Source organism: Hylobates moloch, unplaced genomic scaffold (assembly GCF_009828535.3).
Source record: "Hylobates moloch isolate HMO894 unplaced genomic scaffold, HMol_V3 SCAFFOLD_21, whole genome shotgun sequence".
Taxonomy (NCBI): Eukaryota; Metazoa; Chordata; class Mammalia; order Primates; family Hylobatidae; genus Hylobates; species Hylobates moloch.
Genome location: NW_026652296.1, coordinates 30,794,075 through 30,813,966, shown reverse-complemented (window position 1 = coordinate 30,813,966; position 19,892 = coordinate 30,794,075). Strand labels below are relative to the sequence as shown.

At 50.6% G+C, this 19,892-nt stretch overlaps 1 protein-coding gene and 1 long non-coding RNA gene across 4 annotated transcripts in view; one reads left to right on the top strand and one right to left on the bottom strand.

The window, feature by feature from the left end:
• Nucleotides 1–2,627, bottom strand: part of LOC131382201 (uncharacterized) — a 52,997-nt gene extending 50,370 nt beyond the window's left edge. The window contains exon 1 of the long non-coding RNA XR_009211461.1: nt 2,457–2,627. This is a non-coding gene — a long non-coding RNA (uncharacterized LOC131382201). The remainder of the gene's footprint in view (nt 1–2,456) is intronic.
• Nucleotides 1–18,160, top strand: part of SDCBP2 (syndecan binding protein 2) — a 51,381-nt gene extending 33,221 nt beyond the window's left edge. Inside the window, exons 1-9 of one of the 3 annotated variants that reach the window (XM_058432884.1) lie at nt 2,279–2,393; nt 7,742–7,814; nt 8,518–8,587; nt 9,750–9,850; nt 14,606–14,764; nt 15,333–15,508; nt 15,587–15,758; nt 17,175–17,266; nt 17,561–18,110. In XM_058432884.1, the coding sequence (XP_058288867.1) occupies nt 7,761–7,814; nt 8,518–8,587; nt 9,750–9,850; nt 14,606–14,764; nt 15,333–15,508; nt 15,587–15,758; nt 17,175–17,266; nt 17,561–17,615 (879 nt within the window). In that variant the 5' untranslated portion in view covers nt 2,279–2,393; nt 7,742–7,760 and the 3' untranslated portion in view covers nt 17,616–18,110. Of the gene's footprint in view, nt 1–2,278; nt 2,394–2,903; nt 2,928–7,741; nt 7,815–8,517; nt 8,588–9,749; nt 9,851–14,605; nt 14,765–15,332; nt 15,509–15,586; nt 15,759–17,174; nt 17,267–17,560 lie in introns of those variants that run through there. The other 2 variants (XM_058432883.1, XM_058432885.1) reach the window with 2 other exon arrangements.
• Nucleotides 18,161–19,892: the final 1,732 nt, after the last annotated feature.

The window sequence follows — 19,892 nt, the reverse complement described above, 5'->3', positions numbered from 1 at the left end:
CTCCCACCATCTAACACAGCACACAAAGTCACAGAGCCTATTTATCCAGCTCTTCCCCCAAAGACAGTACATTTGGGGACCAATTCTTCTTTCCTTCACTGCTGATACCTAGAACAGTACTCAAACTTAGTAGATGCTGAGTAAGCATTGAAACAATGAATAAACAGCTTTTACTGAATGCCTATTATGTGCTAGGTACTGTGCTAAATGCTTTCCATATACACCTTATCTCTTTTTAAAAATCTTTCAGTCTCCAGACAACTGTGATGCAACTATTGTTATCCAGATTACAAAGGAAGAAATGACATTCAAAGGGGATTTGCCTATGCTGTGCTCTCACAAGTCAGAAGCAGTCAGTCCAAACCCTGCCCTGCCTGGGCCGGGGTTCAGGCGTGTCTGCTTGAGGAATTCACAGCTTTTCTCCAGCACGCTGTGCAGCCCTGAGAGGAGGAGCGGGGGTACATGCTGGTGGCCTAGCAACAGCTTCTTCTATTCAGACTCACCATATCCCTGGGCTAATTTGGCCTTCCAGGAGCTATTCCTCTAACACTCTAACCCACGCTTCCCTCCCGCGCACTGTCTTGTAAAGGATGGATGAGCTGTCCACAGGAACGAGTGGGAGTCCCATCACTTCAGCTCTTTGGAACAAAGTGTTCCAAAGAGTGTTCTCACTCTAAGTTCAAAGATGGGGGCTGAAGTCCCCTTGTCAGCCCTGTTGATCTCCGAAGCCCAACTATTGGTTTGTTGTGGGTGTTTTTATTGCTTATAATATCAAAAAGTACAGAAGCTCAGGGATGGAAATCTGGAAAGGGCTGTGGGAGAGGAAAATTCCTTTGGGAGAGGGGGTTAGGTGGGTTCTTTTCCTTTCAGAGGAGCCAATTACTTGTGGGAAGCCCTCAGCACAGAACTGAGCAAACTTCCACTGTCAGATTATAGGAGCCAGGCAGCCTTTCAATCTAACTCGTTAGGGCCATGGTTTCTCTCCCTTTCCAGGCCCAGGTTATTCTTCGAAAGACTTTCTACTTATTGACTGCAAACACAGACAGGCATGGGAAGAAAGACTGTATATTTAGGATATCAGGCTTTCTCTTCTCTCTAGAATGCCTGCTTTCCACTCCTTTCAGAAATAGTAATGGGACGCCTGTTGTGTGCTAGGCCCTGTGCTCAGCACGGGGGTTAACAAATGAGTGACATTTCCTGACCAGTGAGAGAGATGAGCAAACAAACACAGCACAGTGGAAATCCAACCCAGGAAATGCAGAAGGCCTTGCTCATAGTAGGTGATTAATAAACACTTGTGGAATATATGATGAAGAGGCAAATATAACAAATGCTGTCGTCTAGGGAAGGGAGGCTTGCCAATCTCCATGGGTACATGTCGGGGAAAGCTTTGAATTGGAGGAAGAGTTCACAACAAGGAAAAGAGAGAAGGCATGAATGAGTCTTAAGACAGAGGGAACAGCACCTGCAAAAGCATGGAGGCATGAACTAGCAGGCTGAGTTTTAGGACTCAACCTGAAGTAGTCTGGAATAAATGAACTTCATGATGAGTGTGCAGAAGAATGAGGTGGTGAGAACAGAAACATTACCAGAAGTCAAGTCACAGAGATTTGAGGGCAAGAACCAGGTATGGCTTCAGAAAGGAAAGGGAGGAGCTGAGGATAACTCCCAGATTTCTGACACAGCCCATGGGTGGATTTAGTGGGACTGCTGTGGAGGCGTGGCACAGCTGGGGAAAATCATGAGTCCAGTTTGGATAATCTGCGAGGTAAACGGGATCCAGAAGGCAACTGGACTCTCAGGCCTGGGACTCCCTGTCCCTGGAATAGCACACTCTCTTCCCACTTGAACATCCATCCTACACGGCCGGCCAGTCAAGGTCTTCTTCCTTCCTCCAGGAGACCTTCCTGATTGCCCTAGCCTTCCTCCTATACTCCAGATCCAACTGCCTGAGTCCCTCATAACAGGCTTTCGGTCTGATTTTGCTGTGGGAACTGATCTGCCTGGCCAAGCCAAGAACCCTTCCCTAGGCAGCAGAAGCCCAATCACTCAGTCACTGGTGGGTGGGACCCGGGGTGAATCTGCGTAGAGTGGGGCGGGGCATTTTTAGCTCAACACTGGGTCAGAAGTCACGGCCAGACAGGAAATGGGTGAGAAAGGGTGGGAGGAAGGGTGACGTCACAATTGGTAGGAAATACCTTGGGACTTGACGCTTCCGAAACCAAAGGGAGAGCAAAAGCAGCCGGGAGCGCGTGGGCCGACCTGGCTCTCCTCCCTTCCCACGGCTGCCTTAGTACAGAATCTTATAAGTCCTCCTCCTTCGGAGGCTACAAATGGTGTTCCGAGGCCAGGGGAGTTTAAAGCTCGATTTCACCCGCGTAGCCTCCAATCCGGTAAAGAGGGGCCGCGGAGCCCGACCGAGCCTTCCCTTCCTATCCCTTACTCTGCTGCTTTACCTGATCTATTTTTGTGGATGCCGGCGCCAGCTACAGGCGCCCGGAGAAAGCACGAGGCCGGGTGGACTCCAGTAACACAAGCGGCAAGGAGGCCGCCATTTTCCACTCCGCAGCCGCTAGGGATCGTGGGAGTCACCCCTAACCGCGCCCGGGCCCGGGTGGGCGAAACGCATGCGCTGTAGAAGTTGCCGCGTCCCTTGGCGGGGTTTCTGCGCAGGCGCCGTAGCCCATAGCAACTGCCGTAACCTGTAGCAACCGGAAGATGTCGCTTCCGGCTGGTTTGAGGCTGCGAAGAGGGTTGTAGTCGTTTCGAGATCATGGAATGATGTGACAGATGGGAAACTGAGGCTGGGGTGGAGGCAGGCCCTAGGAACCGTTGCGTTGGACCTCTCCTGTGGCGCGGTGGATGGAGTTTGTGGCTCGTGGCTCCTGTTTCCCAAAGCAGGAAATTGAGGCCGAGGGAAGGGACAGGTTCGTCCTGAGGCTGCAGCCTAGGTGATGGTTCCCCGGGTAAAAAATCAATATGATGCCCTTTCTTTATAAAGGAGAAGGCAGGGAAATGAAAGTAATTTCTAATAAAAGAATATGCATTTCACTTTGTAAAAGCTGAGGCTGGCTTACACCCAATCATGCTTGTACCCAACTTAGGAGTCAGCTTAGATTTACTAGAAGACAATATTCAACTGAATTTTGCCAACAGTTTATATCTGACATCTTGAGTCAAAGGCTAAATATATTTATATAAAAGCGTGGAGTCACTGTAACAGACGTGGGCATGCTGTTCGGGTGACTCACCCGTGGTGAGCAGGGTGGGCAGTGATTTTCCAGAATGGTGAGCAAAGTGTAACTCCCCACAATCAACCTGATGTATGCATTTCCAGACAATCTAGTGTGTATTAAAACTAGGGAAAAATTCATTGTGATTGTATACACAACCAATTATAACAGATTTTTTGCTTACTTGAAGGTTTGGCAGGATATCTGAAAGCTGTACGGGACAGGACCATTTGTTATGGTGACTGTAATGGACTGTCCCATCCATTACAGGAGTTTCATATCCCTGCTCTCCCCGACAGGGATATGACTGTCCCCTCAGTCTTGTGACACCCAAAAATGCCCACATATAGATCGAGACTATCCTGGCTAACACGGTGAAACCCCGTCTCTACTAAAAATACAAAAAATTAGCCGGGCGCGGTGGTGGGCGCCTGTAGTCCCAGCTACTCGGGAGGCTGAGGCAGGAGAATGGCGTGAACCCGGGAGGCGGAGCTTGCAGTGAGCCGAGATCGCGCCACTGCACTCCGGCCTGGGCGAAAAAGCGAGACTCTGTCTAAAAAAAAAAAAAAAAACCCACATAAATTTCCAATCTGTTCCTTGGAAAACCACTGACTTATTCACTCAAATAATTTTTGCTAGCATATGTGAGCTGGGCAGTGTCGTGGTGGGGAATGATCGTGTGTGAACGGGAGAGAGCTCCTGCCCTTATGAGTGAGGTCCAGTGTAAGAAAAAACCCAGATATTAATCACATAATATGATAAATAGCTTGGCAACAGGGGCAGTACAGGTCAGGGGTGGAATACACAGGAAGACCCAGCCAGGCAGCCTGGGTATCATGCAGCCTGGAAAAGCCAAGCAGAGAAGTAGCATCTGAACTGAGCCTTGAAGGAACATCACACTAAGGAGGATGATGTGCAAAGCAGAGGGACCAGCACGCCTGACACACAGTGGACACTCAAATGTTTTGAATGATTGAATGAAGCACAGCATGTTCGCTGGCAGGGAACCATTCCCCACTATATTGTGAGCTGCTACAAGGCAGGGGATACAGTATGCCTTCTCTATCCCAAGGTTTCGCATCCATGGATCCAACCAACTGTAGACAGAAAATATTTAAAAATAAAAAAATAAAAATACAACAAAAAATTCAAATAAAAATAAAGTATAACTTTGTTTAGCATTTACATTGTATTAGGTATTGTAAGTAATCTAGAGATGATTTAAAGTATACAGAAGAATGTGCATAAGTTATATGCAAATATTATGCCACTTTATGTAAGGGACGTAAGCATCTGTGGATGTTGGTATCCAAGGGTTGGGGAGTGAGGGTCCTGGAACCTAGCCCAAGGAACGACTGTACCTGTTTTCTCACTTCCCCACATCCCAGCACTGAGATGGGACCCAGAGAAGGTGGCAGTGGTGAAAGGGTCTCAGACACAGAAAAAGGGTTATGTGATCTGGCCCAGGAGTGATTTCCAGGAAATGGATCTCTGACTCCCTGCTCTCCCAGGGGACAGCTGACAAAAATATAAGTGCTCTACTGCTTAAATGTTAGGAAAATCAGGGCAGGAGTGGCTGCTTATTTTCACATCTGCTGTTCATGTATGGTCCTGGTGGCAGGTCATGATTTGGCAGATGATAGCTGCTGAGGGCTGTCCCAAGATTAAAAATCTCATAGCATGTGTACACAGCGGGGAAGGCCATAAGCAAAGGGGGCTCCTCCCCCAGGTGGTCTAAAGGAAGTCAGAGCCAGACTCCCTCCCCTCCTAGGAAATTCCTGTCCTGTTGGGATGGTCATTTCTACCCCAAAGGCCAGGCTAGGGCAAGGGTCTGGAACTGGCTGTCTCCAGGAACCAAGCAGGCAACGTAAATCAGTGAAGAGCTGATGGGCACTTGGGGAAACAGGAAAGCACGTACAGCCCCATTTACGAGGGAGGCTGTGACTCAGCCGGGCTGAGTGTTGCCATGCACTATTCCAGCTCTTGCCTTGCCAAATGTTCATATTTTTTCAATACAAGTAAGAAGTGACGAATTTTGTATTTCCAGATTTTTAAATATTGGCACTAGTTCAGATTTTAAAAACAAAAGGCTTGGCATAGTGGCTCACGCCTGTAATCCCAACACTTTGGGAGACCGAAGCGGGCAAATTGCTTGAGCCCAGGAGTTCAAGACCAGCTTGCGCAACATGCTGAAACCCTGTCTCTACAAAAAATACAAAAATTAACCAGGTGTGGTGGCATGCACCTATATCCCAGCTACTTGGCAAGCTGAGGTGGGAGGATGGCTTCAGCCCGGGAATTAGAGATTGCAGTGAGCCAAGATCGCGCCACTATACTCCAGCTTTGGCAACAGAGTGAGACTCTGTCTCAAAATAATAATAAAACAGGACTGTGAGAGGCACATTTGGGATTTCTGGTCCTTGTTTCATCCAGGAAGGTGGGTGTTCTTAGGATACTAGAGCTTTACTTTACAAGGAGAAAAGTGGAAGCCCAGGTAGAATGCGTTGCTTCTGGCAATATTATTGAGCTAGCCTCCATGCTAAGGGTTAGAGGCTTCACAGCAAATGAGAAGCCCCTGTTCCTGCCATCTTGGAACTCCTAAGGAGGTAGACAGACAAGTAAAGAGGCAATCACAGGAGTGGTGAATACGCAACAGGAGTAGGACATGGAGCAGGGCCTAAGGGGAGCACAAATCAAAGCAGGATTCCTGTAAGAGGAGCTCGCTGATGTGAGACTTGAAAATTATTAGGAGTTGGCCAAGCAAGGAGCAGGGAGAGGAGGGGTATTCCAGATAGAAGGAATAACACATGCAAAAGAGACAGGAGGGAATCACATTCAAGGACGTGAAAGTAGCTCATTGTGGCTGGAGCTGAAAGTAGCAGCTGAAAGGACATAAGGCAAGAAATGAAGCTGGAGAGGTAGACAAGGGTTGCAAACAAATATCTACTGGGACTTGGCACCAGCGATTACAATGGTCTGGGTGTAACAGCCAATAGAGGATGGTGGACTGGGTCACCCTGGAGTCTGCTGCTACTCAATTGTAGCTACTCTGCTACAGCCTAGGGTTGCCAAAGCTTCCTGTTTTTCAGGAGCAGTGGGAAATTCGATTATTAAATACAGTACCTTCAGCTTTGTGTTTAAGCTGCCAATCTGAACGTTTACAGTACTCCACAAGGTCAAATAAAATCTATTTCCATCTGGCCCTGGGCCCACCAGTTCCAATCTCTGGTGGAATCGTGAAGGCCCTGTGAGCCACTTTAAGGAGAGTACATTCCCAAGGCAGGGGAGCCACTGAGGGGCTTTCAGCCAGGGCATGACATCCCAAGTGTGTACACAAAGGGCCTGGTGGCTGCTGTCTGGAGAGCAGCAAGAGGGCAAGAGGGGAGGCAACAGCATGTTTGGAGGGTGTTGTGGCACCTGGAGAGGGCCAGGGAGATGATGGGGACCTGCACAACATGGGATGTGGGAGAGATGGGATTTGATGACAGATAAGAAGGGATAGTGGGGGTGGGGCCAAGGATGACACAGGGGTCAAGGCAGCAGGTGCAGAGGGAGGAGAAGGAGCAGTGATGGATGAGGATGACCTCAGCGCGCCTGTGGTCACTCAGGGAGGTGCCCAGCGGATCTGATCCTGGGAAGCCTGGAGTCACATCACTCAGGCACAGGACCCTCAGTTTCCTGCGCCACCAGCGGGCATTCCTTTATCATGTGTACCTATCACATGTTCGTTCAGTGGGGTGAATAGGACACACCTTGACCCCTCAGAACTGCAGTCAGGACAAGTGGTGAGTTCAGGCAAGAGGCTGGCCCAGTGCTGTCCCGGAGGGCAGGGTCCTGGATGGGGGGGCAGTGACCGTATTGCCTGGGAGCCAGGGGAGGCATGTCCCACAGGAACCGAGGGTGACAAGGAGGTTGGGCAGGGGCTCCAGTTGGAGTGGACTGCCTCAGCGAAACCTGGAGGTGTGACAGAGCCAGTGGTTAGTGGGTAAAGGGAAGGAACCCAGAAAGGCAGACTGCTCCTTCCCCACATTTCATCAGGAAGGGAATAAAACATTTCTTGAGAGATCATCATTCCTTTCACTTTCTCTGGGCACCTTGCTCAGAGGTCCTGCTGATTCTCCCTGGGACAATGAGAAGGTGTTTAGTAAATAAGTGCTCATGGTGCCTCTCCACCCGCCCCCCATTCCCTCCTCCCTCTGGAGCAGTGCCCTGTTGAGTGTCTAAGTTCTGCTACAGTTTGTGTGAGAGTCTTTATAAATTTCCTACTGGTCTTACTTCATTGTGGCCAAGATTAAAAGTTGACAGTGAGGCTGGAGATGGGTGGAATACAGCAGAGTTCAAATATCAAGAGGGGATTGGGGCGGAGATCAGGGAGGGATTTTAAGTGCCCTGCTGCCTTTCTGTTTGAATATTAAGTTCCAACCCACTCGCTGTTGCGGATGTCTGTGCCTCCTTTCAAGGGGGCATCATCTGCATCCTTATCCTTCCCCACCCTTTGCACTCTGCAGGGTGTTCTGAGAATCAGCCATGGCATCCCTGTACCCATCTCTAGAGGACCTAAAAGTGGACCAAGCCATTCAGGTAAGTTGCCAGGCCCCATTGGCCTGGACTCCCTGAAAGGGACTTTGGGGATTACCCTGGAAGGTGCTGGGTATTGGGGCCACTTGGAGATTCCCGTAGGCCTCAGGGCATGTAGGTCTCCACTGCAGGGCCTGCTGGGCAGAGAAGACATCCAGGGGGCAACGCCAATGGCGTTACAGCAAGAATGGAAAAGACCAAGCAGCGCACGCATACCTCTCTCATGCCCGCTCTGTCCTGCCCAGGCCCAGCTCTCCCTCCCTCCAGGATGGGCGGACCCCATGCTCTAAGGCAGGCTTTCGGAGGAAACAAGACTAGTGGGCATAGGCAATGGTCTGCTCAGCCCCCAGAAGCCCCCTTCTTCCTCCATCCCAGCACTCTGTGGTTCCAGTGGGTTTTGAGAAATTGAGACTTTTCAGCTGAGAACTTGGTTGGGAGATGGGCCTTGATGTTCTGCCTGTTGCAGGCAGTAAATGGGCTGTGACATAGGGTGGGTCACAGTCCCCCAGAGCTTCCTCCCAGGAAAAGACACATCTGCGGAGGCCACGTTTACGTGATCTTGAGCCCTGAGGGTTGGTGGACACTCCCCCCACACCCCAGGCCCACTCACACTCCTAATGCACAAACCCTGGCCTCATGGAGCTCCAGGCTCTGGGGTTCCTGGGGTCCTGGCCACAGCTGACCAGTGCTCCCTGCTCCTCCCCAGGCCCAGGCCAGAGCCTCACCCAAGATGCCAGCCCTGCCAGTCCAGGCAGCAGCCATTTCCCCACCACCAGGTGAGTGAGCTGGGATGAGGGGCTCTTGGGTGCCAAGTCTTTTCAGGGAAGAGGTCATCAGGGAAGCTTGGCAATGCCAAAGGTATGGGAGGCTCCAGGGTTAAGGACTGAACATGGTGGGAGGAGAGGACCAGGCTTCCAGTTGCCACCCACCTTTTACTGCCTGGGTGAGCTGGGCTGAGTCACCTCACCTCCCAGAGCCCGTGCCCATGCTGTTCCCCTCCCTCCTTGACTGCTTGGCGAACCCCTGTTTATCCTTCCAAACCCAGCTCAAGTTAGGGAATCTGTGGCTTCTCTGATGCCCCCAGCAAGGCTACCTTGAGAATGTGATATCATTTGTGGGGCCTTTGTCCATATAAACGACTTCAGTCACCTCAGCACCATTCTGATGATCCGATCTCATGTGACCCCAGGAATGAAATACCACACTTGTCAGACTTCCTTGCTGGAACTGTGGCTGGCCTGGGGTGGGGGCAGGTGGGGGAGAAGTGGATGGCAGATAGCGGCTTAAAGAGACCAGGGGCCAGAACCCCACTTGCCTTATTCAGCTCAGGCTTCCGTAACAAAATACCATAGGCTGGATGGCTTCAACAGCAGAAATGTATATTCCCACAGCTCTGGAGGCTGGAAGCCCAAGATCAAGGTTCTGGCCAGTTCAGTTTCTGGTGAGGGCTCCTTTCCTGGCTTGCCGATGGCCACCCTCTGGCTGAGTCCTTACATGGCCTTTCCTCAGTGCACTTGCTAAAGAGAGAGAGAGAGAGAGAACAAGAACACGAGAGAGATACAGCATGAGAGCGCATGCATGAACCCTCTGTTTTCTCTTCTTATAAGGACACAAATCCTTATAAGAAGGGATTAGGACCCTGCCAGTCCTGGTGGGAACCATTCGCTGAGGGATGCAGAGGTTTCTGGGTGTCAAATAAAGTCAGTGGAGTTGAATAGCAAAGTGGTGCATGAGGACTCGGTGTCCCACCCTGCACCTGGGCCCTCCGAGGAGCGTTCACCAGTGAGTGTTCCTGGGGATACCCCCCAGTCTTGGAAATAAACACCATTCCCAGGCTCCATTTCTTAATAAAAATGAGCAGCCACAGGGAAGCCAGGCAGGTATAGGGAAGCATATGTCTTCGAATAACACATTTATTCTTCCTTCTTTCCCTATCAGTTTTGTACCCAAACTTGGCAGAACTGGAAAATTATATGGGTCTTTCCCTCTCCAGCCAAGAAGTCCAGCAGAGCCTGCTTCAGATTCCGGAGGGTGACAGTGTATGTATTTGGCTTCTGCCTGCTGCAGGCACAGAACCTCCCAATCCTCCCTCTTTCCTGGTCTTGCCATTTCAACAGACCTTCTTTCTCTCGGTGCTTGGACCTCCCCTCTCCCCAGCACTCTGGTGGCTGTTTCTCGATGGCACCGTTCATTTTGAGGCTTCATGAAAACCACTGTGGGCTTTCATGGTTTCAGATCTTCCCACAAGCCTTGGGGCTGGAGAACCAGGGCTTGCCCTTTGACCTTGGGCCTGAGCTGGATGAGAAGGGAGGTCATTAAGCCCAGCATCAACCTGGGGGCATCAAAAGCAGGGCTGCCTGCATGGATAAGCAGAGCCGAGAGGGCAGGAGCTCGTCACCCAGCTCTGGTCCCCAAATTAAACAACATGGCTTCGGGGAGCAAAAGACACCATCACAGAAATATATGCTACTGAAAACATATTTACATGTAGAACCAGTCCCCACCTAAGCCCCTTGCCAGTTAGCTCTAGTATCCCTGCGTCCCACCTGTCAGTCTTCCTGCCAGGCTCATCCTGAGCCAATGAAACTGAAAGTACAAACTGCAAAGTTTTCTAAGGCTGGGGAATTTCATGAAGTTGATGGATATGATGATAGAGAACTGTCACAGACACATACAAAGCCACTGCCAAAACAAGGATCTGACAGGAGAAAATCCACAAGGATGAGGCCATGTGGGACCCTGAGAAGAATTGATGGCACCCTGGGGTGTTTCTCCACAGTGGCCCCCGTTCATGGTCGTGCTGTGAAAGGCAGACATGAAGCAAAGAAGGTCCTTCTGTAGGCAGCCCCACTGTCATCACTCTTTGTTCCTATAATTAAGATATAAATGCATTCAACCTTAATTTTGATAAAATATAAGATGATGAATACATTTTTATAATTTAAAATTTTGTATGTCTTTTAACTTTTTATTGTTAAACAGTAGATTCCCAGGAAGATGCAAAGTGAGTACACAGAACTTGTTAGTACCCTTCACCCAGTTTCCTCAATGGTTACGTTTTCCATAGCTGTAGTACACTATCAAAACCAGGAGTCTTACGCGGGTACAGTGTGTCTCTAGTTCTATGTCATTTCATCAGTGTGTAGATTCATGTAACCAATACCGCAATCTATACAGAACTAGTTCATCACCACAATCACCTCCCTCCCAGGCTGCTTCTGTATAGTCATGCCTGCCTGCTCGCCACCCTCCCTAATCCCTGGCATCCAGCCCTCTGTTTTCCATCTCTATAATTTTGTCATTTCAGAATGTTATATAAGTGGAATCGTGCAGTATGTGACCATTTGAGGTTGGCTTTTTTCACTCAGCACAGTACCCTCTAGCTCCATCCAGGCCGTTGTGTGTGTCAATAATAGTTCATTCCTTTTTACTGCTGAGTAGTATTCCATGATGTGAATGTACCAGGGTTTGTTTAACCTGTTGAAGAATAGCTAAGTTGTTTCCAGTTTTTGGTGGTTATAAACAAAGTTATTCTTATACAGGTTTTTGTATAGACATGGTTTTCATTTCTCTAGGATAAATGCCCAAAGTGCAATTGCTGGGCTGTATGACAAATGGATGTTTAAATTTTTTAAAGAAACTGCCACCAGGTGTGGTGGCACATGCCTGCAATCCCAGTACTTTGGGAGGCTGAGACAGGTGGATCACTTGAGCCCAGAAGTTCGAGACCAGCCTGGGCAGCAGGGTGAAATCCTATCTCTACAAAAAGATACAAAAATTAGCCAGGTATGGTGGCTTGTGCCTGTAGTCCCAGCTACTCAGGAGGCTGAGGCAGGAGGATTGCTTGAGCCCAGGAGGTGGAAGCTGCAGTGAGCCAAGATCACACCACTGCACTCCAGCCTGGGTGACAGAGAGAGACCCTGTCTCAAGAAGAAACTGCCAAACTATTTCCTGGAGTGGCTGTACCATTTTACTTTGCTGTGAGCAATACATGAGTGCTCCAGTTTCTTCATGTCTTCACCAGAATTTGGTGTTATTACTATTTTATATTTTAGCCACTATGATAGGTGTAGTGATGGCTCATCATGGTCTTAATTTGCATTTCCCTGACACCTGATAATGTGGACCATCTTTTCGTGTGCTTATTACCATCTGTATATTCTTTTTGGTAAAATGTTTCTTCATATATTTTACTCATTTTCTAAATGGCTTGTTTTCTTCTTGTTTTTTGAGACAGGGTCTCGCTCTATTGTCCAGGCTGCAGTGCAGTGGTGCAATCACAGGTCACTGCAGCCTCCACCTCCCAGGTCAGGTGATCCACCCACCTCAGCCTCCCGAGTAGCTGGGACCACAGGTGCACACCATCACGCCCAGCTAATTTTCCCTTATTATTGTTATTTTTATTTTTTGTAGAGACAAGGTCTTGCTATGTTGGCCAGGCTGGGGCTTGTTTGTAGTGTTTTGGGAGTTCTTTATATATTCTAAAGTCCTTTGTCAGATATGTGGTTTATATTTTCTCTCAGTCTGTAGCTTAACAGTTCTGAATTTTGATGAGGTCCAGTTTATTGATTTTTTTTTCTTTTGTGGCTCATACTTTGTAAATAAATATTTAACAAGCCCTAAGTCAGAAAGATTTTCTCCTTCGTGTTCTTCTAAAATGGTTATAGTTTTATGTTTTGCGTTTAAATTTATGATTGAATTTGAGTTAATTTTTTTGTAAGGAGTTAGGTTTCAGTCAAAGTTCGTATTTTTGCCATGGTTGCACCATTTGCTTTTTTTGTTGTTTTGTTTGTTTGTTTGTTTTGAGATGGGATTTTACTCTGTCACCCAGGCTGGAGTGCAGTGACATGATCTTGACTCAGTGCAACCTCCACCGCCCGGGCTCAAGTGATCCTCCCATCTCAGCCTCCTGAGTATCTGGGACCACAGGCATGTTCCAGCACTCCCGGCTAATTTTTGTATTTTTGTAGAGATGAGGTTTCACCCTGTTGCCCAGGCTGGTCTTGAACTCCTGACCTCAGCTGATCTCCCCGTGTTGGCCTCCCAAAATGCTGAGATTACAGGCATGAGCCACTGCGCCCAGCCAACACCATTTGTTGAAAGCACTCTTGCAAAAAGCAGTTGACTTTACTCATTTGAGGCTATTTCTGGATTTTCTACTTTGTTCCACCGATACTTGTCTATCCCTTCACCAATACCACACTGTCTTGATTATTGTAGCTATATAATAAGTCTTGAAATTTGGTAGTGATTCTTCTCGCTATTCGTTTTGTCAGAATTGTTTCAGCTATTCTAAATTCCTTTGTCTTTTCATATGAAGTTTAGATTAACCTTGCCTGGATCTACAAAACATCTTGTAGAGATTTTAATAGAAATGGTGTTATATCTGTATATCAATTTGGCGACAATTGACAGCTTTACTAATTCTTTCAACCCGTGAATACAGAGAATCTTCCATTTATTTAGGTCTTCTTTGATATCTTTTATCAGTATTTTGTCGTTTTCAGCATACAATTTCTGTATGTGTTTTGTTAGATTTACACGTATTTCTTTTTGTTGTTCTTATTTTTAAGTTTTGTTTTGTTTTTGTTTTTAATAGAGATGGGAGTCTTGCTTTGTTGCCCATGCTGGTCTTGAACTCCTGGCCTCAAGTAATCCTCCGGCCTTGGTCTCCCAAAATGCTGGGATTACAGGAGTGAGCCACTGAGCTCGGCTTCTTTTTTTTTTTTTTTTTTTTTTTTTTTTGAGTGATTGTAAGTGGTATTGTATTGTATTTCTTTTTTTTTTTTTTTTTTTTTTTTTGAGGTGGAGTCTTGCTCTGTCACCTAGGCTGGACTGAGCAGTGGCTCAGTCTTGGCTCACTGCGACCTCCACCTCCTAGGTTCATGTAATTTTCCTACCTCAGCCACCTGAGTAGCAGGGACTACAGGTGCTTGCCACCAGCCCAGCCAATTTTTGTGTTTTTAGTAGAGAGGAGGTTTCAACAGTTGCCCAGGCTGGTCTTGAACTCCTGAGCTCAAGTGATCCACCTCGGCCTCGGCCTCCTAAAGTGCTGGGACTACAGGCATGAGCCACCACGCCCAGCCTGGTGTTGTGTTTTAAATTTCAGTTTACGTGTGTTCATTGTTAGTATACAGAAGTACAATTGAATCTTATATGTTAATTTTGTATCCCAGGACCTTGCTAAACTCTTTTATTTGATCTGGGAGTTTATTTGTAGATTCTTCGGGATTTTCTAGTAGACCATCATGCCATCTATAAATAGGGACCGTTTTATTTCTTCTCTTCTGATCTGTGTGACCCCCCCCCTCTTTTCTTGCCTGCTGTGCTGGCTAGGTCTTCCAGTACCATCTTTAACAGTGTTGGGAGAGTGAAGTTCCTTGCCTTCTTCTGCATCATTAATTTTTATATTTTTACATTTTTTAAGACAAAAATCCAGTCCTTTTATCCCCTGCTGCTCACTATTTACTGTGACTTTTTCTATTTTAAGTGGGTTTTAAAGGAGTCTTTTCCTGATGCCAGTTTCCCTTGGAAAATGAAGGGCCTCTTGCTGTATCTGTGCCCCTTCTCTCCCCATTTCCCTGGCTTTTTAGGGTCATGGACTTTGACGCCCCCTAGTGGCCTCGTGGAGCCACGTCTCCTCTCGCCCCTAGGGGAGAAGTGTGGACTGGGGATGTGGTGGGACCCGGGGACGGCTCCATCCTCCTTTCCCCATCCCTACCCCCACTCCAGTGTCTCCTGAGGCACAGGGTCCCCACGGGCCGGGCTGACCCTCTGCTCCCTGGTGTCTGCAGACAGCGGTCTCGGGCCCCGGGCCCGGCCAGATGGTGGCACCGGTATCCGGGTACAGCCTGGGCGTGCGGCGAGCGGAGATCAAGCCAGGGGTGCGCGAGATCCACCTGTGCAAGGACGAGCGCGGCAAGACCGGGCTGAGGCTGCGGAAGGTCGACCAGGTAGGGCGCAGGGGCTGGGTGGGAAGAGGAGCTCGAGCTGCACGCACTCTCCCGCCAGGCCTCAGAGCTCAGAGGTCCGGTCCACAGTAAGGAAGGTGCAGTGCGGGCCTCCTAACCACAGCGGCCAGGCTCTTGCCCCCAGTGCCTCCTCCCCTAGGCCCGGGCGAGGCTGGTGCTGGGTTGCGCAGGGCCCTCTACCGGCCTCTTCCGTCGCTCGGAGGAGCCTCACTTCCCCACCTGCCCTTCACTGCCCAGGGCATCTAGCTTCCAGGCGACGGTGTAGACAGCGGACGCCAGGGAAGCCTATGCCTTCGTGAATGGTACAGTAGAGTGTTTCGGAGTGCAGCCCCAGGCCAGGGTTGAAATCCTGACTCACCTGCTTCCTAACTATGAGGCCTAGAGTGTTTCCTCCCCGGTAAATGGGGTAACCTTGGTGCCTGCCATGCAGAGCTGTGTCCCTGGCACCCTGTAGGCTCCTGGAGTATCAGGAGGAAAACAGCAGCTTGGAAGAGGGATCTGTGCCTAGGGTGGGCCAGGGACGCTGACTCTGGGGCCCTGCCTCCCCCAGGGGCTCTTTGTGCAGTTGGTCCAGGCCAACACCCCCGCATCCCTTGTGGGGCTGCGCTTTGGGGACCAGATTCTGCAGATTGACGGGTGTGACTGTGCTGGGTGGAGCTCACACAAAGCCCATCAGGTGGTGAAGAAGGCATCAGGCGATAAGATTGTCATGGTGGTTCGGGACAGGTGAGTAGCCAGGCCCGGGCAGCCTCTGCGTCTGACCCCAGCCATGTCCCCAGGACAGCTCACTGTCCCTCCTGCCAGGCCGTTCCAGCGGACTGTCACCATGCACAAGGACAGCATGGGCCACGTCGGCTTCGTGATCAGGAAGGGGAAGATTGTCTCTCTGGTCAAAGGGAGTTCTGCAGCCCGCAACGGGCTCCTCACCAACCACTACGTGTGTGAGGTGGACGGGCAGAATGTTATCGGGCTGAAGGTAGGCTGGTGGCCGCGCCAGGGAGGGACTGCCGGGTGGTGGGAGGGCTCAGGTCTTTGAGCAGCTCGCTTACCCCACCTGAGCCTCAGTGTCCTCTTCCTAAGGTTGCTGTGAGGGTTCAGTAAGATGGTGTTCGTAGGGCTGGGTGCGGTGACTCACGTCTGTAATCCCAGTGCTTTGGGAGGCCAAAGCAGGAGGATCACTTAAGTCCAGGAGTACGAGACCAGTCTGGGCAATGTGAAACCCTCTTTCCACAAAAAAAAACTAAAAAATTAGCCATGCGTGGTGGTGCACGCCTGTAGTCCTAGCTACTCAGGAGGCTGAGGTGGGAGGACTATTTGAGTCTGGGAGGTCAAGGATGCAGTGAGCTATGATCATGCCACTGCACTCCAGCCTGGGCAACAGAGAGAGACCCTGTCTCCAAAAAAAAAAAAAAAGTGCTAGGCACATAGTAGGTGCTTAATAAATAATAGCTATTGCTGGCTGCACGGGCACCTCCTTGCTCTGTATGGCACTTTTTTGGCATAGTGGATCATGTTCAGTAGTAGGAATGTTTTAGAAAATTGTTATTCAGAAATCCATAGAGTCATGAGGCTCTTCAGAACTGGGTTTGTCTCAGCCAGCCACACTTCTTGAGATCATTTGTCTTTTCAAAGTTTATTTCCACCTGTGGCCATCACTGGTCCTGTCTAGCACATCTTCTCACACTTATTTTTGAACAACCAAGAAAACACATAACCAGATTACATACATGTGTAAAGTAAAGGTCAATAGGCTCTGAGTGAGGGCCAGAGGCTCTTCTGTGGCCACAATGTTAGTGTTTGGACTGCCTGGCACGCTTTGCATAGAGACTTTTAATTTCTTGTTCTTCCCATGATCCAAGTGGTGTTTTCAGGCCCATCTCTTTTTATCAAGCAAGCAAATGTAAGAGGATGTAAGAGGAGGAGGACCCTTATGGCCCTGGTGACAGCAGGAGCCAGAGGGTGGATGGGTACGCCTAATACCTCCCCCAGCATGGGGAGGTATTTATGCTTTGAGGCCAGAACTCAAACGTGGCTGTGGGCTTGGTGAGTCTCTGGGAGCCCTTGGAAGGGGGAGGAGAACCGCATTGATGAGGCCCTGTTATGCGTCAGGCTCACACCGCTGGCCTTCAAGCTGAGGGTGGGAAGAGGCATGCTCATTTGACCAAGGAGATCCTTAGGTGGGAGACTCACGTTCTCACTCAAGCAAGACCTTACCTGGGAGTCTGCTGGGACCCTCACCTGACAGGCTCGGGGTCCGAGGCAGCCCTGCCCTGCAGTCAGGCATCAGTGGTGTCCTCTAGCAGTGGCCATGCTGACCCCTCCACAGAGGGGCCTGTAGAGTTGCCCCTGGTCCCCAATCCTTAGGGTGATCGCTTACTTGCCTTCTCTCTAGGACAAAAAGATCATGGAGATTCTGGCCACGGCTGGGAACGTTGTCACCCTGACCATCATCCCCAGTGTGATCTATGAGCACATGGTCAAAAGGTAAGGCTGCACCCCTCCTCACCCCTCCTCTGCCATCCCCCTCACCTCCTGGCCTCCCAGGTGCACCTGGCTCAGCCACCTCCACTTTCTCAGCGCTGACACAGGGCACAGACTCAGCCAGCTCCATCCTCCCTTCCCCTCCCTCCAAGGTAGCTTGTGGCTTCTGGTGATTCAAAAGTCTTAGAACTGGGAGCGAAGGCCCACATGGGATGCACTGGCTCAGAAGGGGGTGGAGGTTGCTGGCGGGCAGAGAGAAGGAGCTGCCAACTTGGCCACCGTTGTTGCTGTATCCAGGTTGTCTCCAATCCTGCTCCGCCACACCATGGACCACTCCATCCCAGATGCCTGAAGCCACTGGAGGGCAGGGCGGGCAGGGCGGGCTTCCCGCCCTCCTGCAGCAAAGGGCAACCACCCTCGGATGATGGGTTGCAGCCGGCCTGCTGCTTAAGGTGGGGGCTGCCTTGAGGGGGGCGTGTCCAGGAGGGTGACCATGGGATGGCGTGGGTCTGTCGCTTATACACACAGGCCTCCTTGGAGCCTCAGACTCCAAGCTGGGCTGAGGCTCAGGCAGGGCCCACAGGCAGCCGATTCTCTTGTGCCGATTTAAATGCTGGACACAGAGGCAGGCTGTTTAAGCACTGCTTAAAGGTGCAACTGGGCCCCTTTCAAGAAATTTCGCTCTACCAGGAAAACAGTCATACATTTTAAGAGAACAGAGCTACGTTCTTTGTGAGAGCTTTTTCCTTGCCTTGACTTGCTCTTTGTCACAGACTGCATAAGTTGTCAGCCTTGACTATCTTTTCAATAAAGACCTGATTTTAAACAAAACCCTGTCCGCAAAGGTAATTGATTCCCCCAAAACTATCGAAAATGAAATAAAAAGGTAATTGAAAATTCTGGAATCCTTGGTCCCCTGACGTGCCAGGGTTGGTTTCCTCTTAAACCGTGGTGAGACCGGGGCCTTTTCTACATGTGGCCTCTGAGAGCCATGATTCGGCTCTGCCTCTGTCACGTGCCGCCTGCCAGCCTGGCGCGGGGATGACTGGAACTGGGGACAGGATGGAACTGTGGGGACGGGCTAGGACTGTGGGGCAGTGGGGCTGGCAGAGGGAGCACTGGCTTTGGGGCACCCCCCGTGTGACCGTGGCTGCTTCTGCTTCTGCAAAGTGGGCATGAGAAGCCACTTCAGGGGGTGTTGGGGAGGGTGAAACGCGATGTGCTCATGGTGCCCAGCAGGGTGTACCATGTGGGGGCAGGGGGAGGTGGCTCCAGACCCTGAGCCTGACCCCAAGAGGGCAGTGGTGCCTCAGCCCCACGCAGCTCTCTGCTTCCCTGCACGTCAGAGATGATCGCTGCCCGCGTGGCTTTTTCCTGTGCGAGTGTTGTGACCCCTGCACTGGAGGAAGACGGTGTGAGCCCTCCCACTGCCCCACTTAGAGAAACCACCCAGTATAAAGAAAACAGGCCAAGGGGCTTGCTATGTTTTCATGCTTTAATTCAGAGTTGTCTGCTGCAGGTAAAACTCTGTCTGAACAAAAGGACAAAGGAGACAAGAGTCAAGATCCCTCCCCGCCTCCCCACTTCCCACATCCCCTGAATTCTTCGTGAAGGGGATGGCCTAATATGGGAGTGCACTGTGACCCGTTTGCATTGTCCCCTAGGTCAGAGAGGGGGTTGTGAGTTCTCTGGGCAGAGGCCCCTGGGTAGGCCTTGGCCCCAGAACCTTGCAGTTTGTCCCACCCCCTCCCCATAGTGCTGTAAGATAGCCTGCGCTTGTGGCAACTGGGAAGGGTGTGTCAGTGAGAAGCTAAGTGATCCCCTTGGGAGAAATCTACAATAAACTCCACTCAAGCCCAGCTCTCTGTGCAGAGCCCGGGCCCCAGCGTCTGATTCCTGCCTGAGCCTGGACTGGCCGGGCAGTAGGGCCACTCTGGCCCGAGCCCTAGAACTCAGAAGAAGCCACGTCTGGCAGCTAGGCTCCAGAGGTGGTTCCTGGGAACTCTGTTCCTCAGGACCTCATCAGCTCTGGCCAGACGCTGGGGAAAGGGGAAGCCCCAAAGATTTCTGTTTCAGAGGCTGAGGGCAGGAGGAAAAGGTCGCAGCCCAATGGGAGGAGGTATTAGGCAGGAAGGAAAAGGGTCGCTGTGGAGGGTGAGGCTCTCTCAGGGGGAGGCCCTGCCCCATCTTTGCCCTCCCAGCCCCATCTGTACCCTACCTCTTCAGGGCATGGCACCTGAGCAGCAGCTGCCGCACCTCCACCGCCTGGAGCCGCACAGGCAGCCTGCACCTTTGCATAGATGCGGGATCTGAGCACACACACACGCACTCCAGAGCTGGACCAGGGCCACCAGCCGCCACAGTCCCAGGGCCTGTCCCAGGGCTGAGTGGGGAGCTGCTCCCTCCACTGACAAGAAGAAAAGCCCATCGAAGGCCCCAGGAGAACCCCTGAAAGAGAGGACCCTCAACACTGTGGGCCAGGGCCCTCATGACCCACACCGGTGGTCTCAGGCCAGAACAGGAGTAGAGGGCTGCTGCTGGCTACACTCACCTCCTCCACAGGCCTCAGGCCCAACCACAGTCCACTCCTCCACAGGTGGCTTCTCTAGCAGCAGAGACAGAGTAGACT